A 4,648-nucleotide genomic window follows, 5' to 3' on the forward strand; every position below is an offset into this window, starting at 1 on the left:
GGCCAGCTGCTCCGGCCGCAGCCCCAGCTTCCCGCTGTCCCGCTCCCCAAAGGTGAACAGCGCTCCGTCCGCTGCCGAACACACGCACATTAGTCGGTCTCCTGGTCCAGGTGAGACCAGTCACCAGGCGAGTCTCACCTGTCACCAGAGCGGAGTGGTAGTACCCGCAGGACATCCAGCTAACCGGCCGGCCCACACTGACCTCCAGCGGCCGGGTCGCCTGGCTCCGCTTCCCCAGCCCRATCTGACCCTCTGAGTTGTCGCCCCACATGAACAGTTTCCCCCCCTCTGCAAACAACATCAGGGTCACGTCGTCACCATAGTGACGTCGCTACGGGACAGCCAATGAACAGCTATCTTCACACAGCAAACACTGGCTAGCTTAATTTACAGAGAAATCGTTCAAAATAAGGAATTAATAAACACCTTTACTTATATAATATTTACTATAAGTGTAATAAAAAAGTAAATATAAACAAGATGAATGTTGAAAAGAAACTCAAAATTTTAAATGAAAATGTTAATTTTGGTAATATTGTGTTTCAATAATAAATAAATAAATATACCATACAATATATGAACACAATTATTAAAATATTTATTTTTTAAAAAATTGTCCAAAGTATCTTTTTAAAATTTCAAAATCTACCTTTTCTAAATTTTATCACGTCTAAATTTGAAGTCTTTTTATAAAGTAAGAAGTGTTCGAATTTAGAAATGGGGCATTTAAAATGTAATATTATTGTATTATCAAACTTTTTAAAAGAACAGGCTTCAGTTTTAAAATTAATTTAAACCTTTTAAATATGGAATATCTCTTGATTAAAAACCAAAAATCCAAAATACAGTTAAAACATTTTTTTCAATTTAATTTATAAATATGATTTATTAAATGTAGTAGATGTTTTCTAAATAAATACCAGAAAATATGTGAGCTGAATATATTTACAGCAAACTTTAAAGAATTAATAAAATGCTGACTATGGAAGATGAGGGAAACCCACACATCACCTGTCATGTTGTCTCACCTGTCAGGGCAGCGGAGGTGTTGGACCCGGCAGCCAGCATCTTGATTGGTCCGTGCGCCTGGAAGAAGCCGATCCTCTGGAAGGCGGTCCGCTCCTCGCAGTCGCCGAGTCCCAGCTGGCCTTCGCCGTTCCCGCCGCACGCGAACACGTGTCCCCGCTCTGCAGACACACACCCAAAGTGAAGCGGCTGAACTCTGACCCCCAGATCAGGGCTGTGGTTGGGGTCAGGAACCAACCGGTGCTGATCAAAGTGTGGTTCCGTCCGCACGCCACCAGCCGGACCTTCTCACCCTTCAGAGCTGGAAAAGTGAGGAGAGAGCAGATCATTTCCTGCCTCACTTCCTGTCAGAGGCCTTTGCCTGGAGACCCCCACCTACCTTTGACACAGGTGGGCTTCTGTACCGTCTTTTTGGAGCCCAGGCCCAGCTGGCCCCAGTTGTTACTGCCGAACATGAAGAGCTTCCCGTTTCCTGAGGAAGCAGCAGCAGCAGCTCAGGATCAACCCAGCAGCAATTCTACAAGAAGCAAAAAGAAAAGTGTTTACCTGTGATCAAGGCACTGTGCTCATCTCCACAGGCGATCCTCTCAGGAACGTCGTTCTTCAGCCAGAACACACTGGGCATGTCATCAGCAAACTTACTCTTTCCAAASGTGAAAACTGCTCCAGACTCTGCAGAAAACACAGAGGCACGGAGGAAAAAAACAAAACAAAACAACAACAAAAAAACAACAACAACATAAAACCAGATCAGATCAAGAAGAATGAAACAAGAAAAACACCCAGGAAGAAGATTCATCTGCTCTTTACCCTTCATCTCGACGGATGGATGAATGAATGGATGGATGACATTTGWGTAAAATACGGATGCTCCCCAGTGTTTGCATTAGGAAAACTTTCCAGCTCTTGTTTTCAGCATTTAAATTGGTTCAAACTGGTGGAGTTWGACTAATAACTTTTACATTAATTAAAACATTCTTAAGAGTTGCAACATTTCATTTTCCTTTTAGAATCAATACAGTATTTTGTATTTAAATTGATCTCCTAGTTCAGGACCGCCATCAAGTACCGCAAGTTTTCATATTTTAAGACTTTTTAAATCCGTTTTAAATTAGAGCAAACGTGATTTAAGAGAAGAAAATGTTCTGAGCTGTAAATTTAACTAACCAGATAAGAACAACACCCGAAGCAGAAAAAGTTATTGGTGGAGAAATTACGAACTTTAATGTCTGTTTTCTTTAGCCTATGAGCTAATACAGAAGCTGGTGTTGGGTTTAACACAGCTATTTAGCCTAGCTAACAACATACTAGGCTAATATTCCAGAAACTCGCCGTTCTGCCTCCGTAATATAACACTGTTTATATGCATCTACCGGGTATTTCGTCTTCTGCCTCCTCTGCCATCTCCGCAGAACTTTAATCCGCTTTGTTCGGTGTTCGGGGCGTGTTGGTGTTCTCAGCAGCGACAACCCGGAAGTAAACAAAACTTCTCCTAGGATACGAAGCGCCGGCTTTGATCTCTTAAAGGAGCAGCGCACWTTTTAAAAGTTCTAAATTTCTATCCAATTTGTTCCACTGGTACAGGTCAGTAAATCACAACATCGTTTCATAGACCATATATTTTAGTAATCTGGTTTWAAAAGCAAAACGTGTAGATAATATAGATCCATTTCAATCATTTATTTTGGTCAATTTTGATCATGTTGGGTTGCAGTGTTTGAAAAACTGAAACTCTCACTTAGAAAATTTCAGCTGTTTATAAGAAATAGAAGTGTCTCCTCAATATAGGAATTTTATGTTCTGGTCATGTCATTACTTATTGCTTGTGCACCCGTTTTTACCACAATTTTTCTTTCCACTCAGCTTAAGACACAAAAATCTGGATGAACAGAATACTCCTCATGCTGATAGGCAGAAAAAGTAGACTCCAGTTACCAAACCGTGTCCTGTTGAACATTTGCATTCTTGAACTCACAGAAAACTGAGCTTCTTTAAAAATAATCTTTTTAAAAAAAATGAAAATGAACAAATAAAAATGTTTCATTTGTGCCTCACGTGGAAGGTGCAGTAGATCCCCCAGTGGTCGCTGCTGGTGAACAGGCCAGGCCACACCTGAGCTTCTTCAGGCCGATCAGCGCCATGCTGTAGGGCTGCAGTAAGGGGATGCCATCCCGGGCTGCCCGTCAGTGGTACATACAGTCGAAGCGGAACCGGGACTTGAACAGTTTAACCAGGATTTGCTTTTTGCTTAGGACTTATTTGGGGTATTATAATTTAACATAACTAACTACTTGAGTTACAATTGTTATTTCATAGATTTAGTTACCACTTGATAGTTAGTTTCTGGTTCAAAACTGACTATTTGTGGACCTTTAGTGGAATGGACTATGATGCTTGTTTAGAACTAGAAGAAGAACTAGAAGTTAGACAAAAAGGAAAATTTGGAGGGTTTTTCCCAGAAAGAGCTATGTTAGCTGAGTTCCCACACTCATTCCTACATTATGTATGATTCGTTCGTCCTTTTTATTCACTAAAGTTCATCTACTTAATACTCCATCCGACTCCTTTTCGTCTTTGAATTAGTCRAATACATTATTTCCTTGTTAGTGTTTGCACCAGTATCCCCAGACTGCATGCATATGCGTGTGAACATTTCGCGTTACTTTGATGCAACTTTCATACACAAAACATAAAGTATGATGTCTAAGTGTGGAATACAAATCAAAATGTGTTTATAATTTTAATTCCATGTTGGATTACATAATTTGGATTTAACAGAAGTCCAAAAATGTATATGAATTTTAATTGTATTTTTTTTGGGTCATTTTTAAGACATGTTGTGTTTCAGTATTGTCAACAATAAACATATAACTAGTAATATTTTAAAAAATTTCCTGTCAAATCAGTTCCGAGTCATTATTAGACCGAGGGGTAGCAGACTAATTTATTTAGCTAAGTTGTTATATTTAGTTAAATACTATTGCTGAGGAGCACAAGCAGACCTCCTGATGTACAGATAATTTTTTTTTTTTAAATGTAAGAAAAAATAAATAAACTCAAAAAAGAGCACTTTGGACATCAAGGATAAAGGGGGCAGAGGTTCAAGCCCAGGATTATCGAGGGTGAATTAGTCATGACATGTTGCACAAATTATTCTACAGATGGAATATACCAGAATATCTACATAAGAGACAGCATGTTCTCATGGAGAAATTAATATTTAGTTAATCCAGTACGCAAAAAAAATATTGTACCGAGAGTATAACGGAAGACTTCTGGCAAAAAAAAGAAAAGTGCAAGTATTGAAAACTTTACATTCTTTTCATTCATGACTGTCAGCTTTAGATCAGTTTCTAAATGTTCCTTTTTTCTAAGTTGTTTTTTTCCTCATTAGTTTTGAGATAATTTATATTTCTAGTTAGATTTAAAAAAAATCTTTTATGTTATCTTTTTACTCACTTAGGAAATTATGCCATTTTTGTGCATTTTGAACTTAATACCAAACTTTTGATATGGTGCAGAATAACATTCCATTTTCTCTGTGAAAGATTTTTTTTTGCGTTGTATGCCAAACGGTACATTATTATAAAGCAACCTGAACACACTGTCCACTAAATCCTCT

The 4,648-nt window shown here is 38.7% G+C and overlaps 1 protein-coding gene across 1 annotated transcript in view; it reads right to left on the reverse strand.

Annotated features, from left to right (window-relative positions):
• Window positions 1-2,648, reverse strand: part of LOC103474262 (uncharacterized) — a 12,976-nt gene extending 10,328 nt beyond the window's left edge. Inside the window, exons 1-7 of the mRNA XM_017308109.1 lie at window positions 2,400-2,648; window positions 1,573-1,698; window positions 1,406-1,498; window positions 1,265-1,327; window positions 1,029-1,187; window positions 139-288; window positions 4-71 (exon numbers count right to left, since the gene is read on the reverse strand). Coding sequence (XP_017163598.1) covers window positions 4-71; window positions 139-288; window positions 1,029-1,187; window positions 1,265-1,327; window positions 1,406-1,498; window positions 1,573-1,698; window positions 2,400-2,430 — 690 coding nt within the window. The 5' untranslated portion in view covers window positions 2,431-2,648. The remainder of the gene's footprint in view (window positions 1-3; window positions 72-138; window positions 289-1,028; window positions 1,188-1,264; window positions 1,328-1,405; window positions 1,499-1,572; window positions 1,699-2,399) is intronic.
• Between the last annotated feature and the right edge of the window lie 2,000 nt (window positions 2,649-4,648).

This window comes from Poecilia reticulata, linkage group LG13, assembly GCF_000633615.1.
Source record: "Poecilia reticulata strain Guanapo linkage group LG13, Guppy_female_1.0+MT, whole genome shotgun sequence".
Classification (NCBI taxonomy): Eukaryota; Metazoa; Chordata; class Actinopteri; order Cyprinodontiformes; family Poeciliidae; genus Poecilia; species Poecilia reticulata.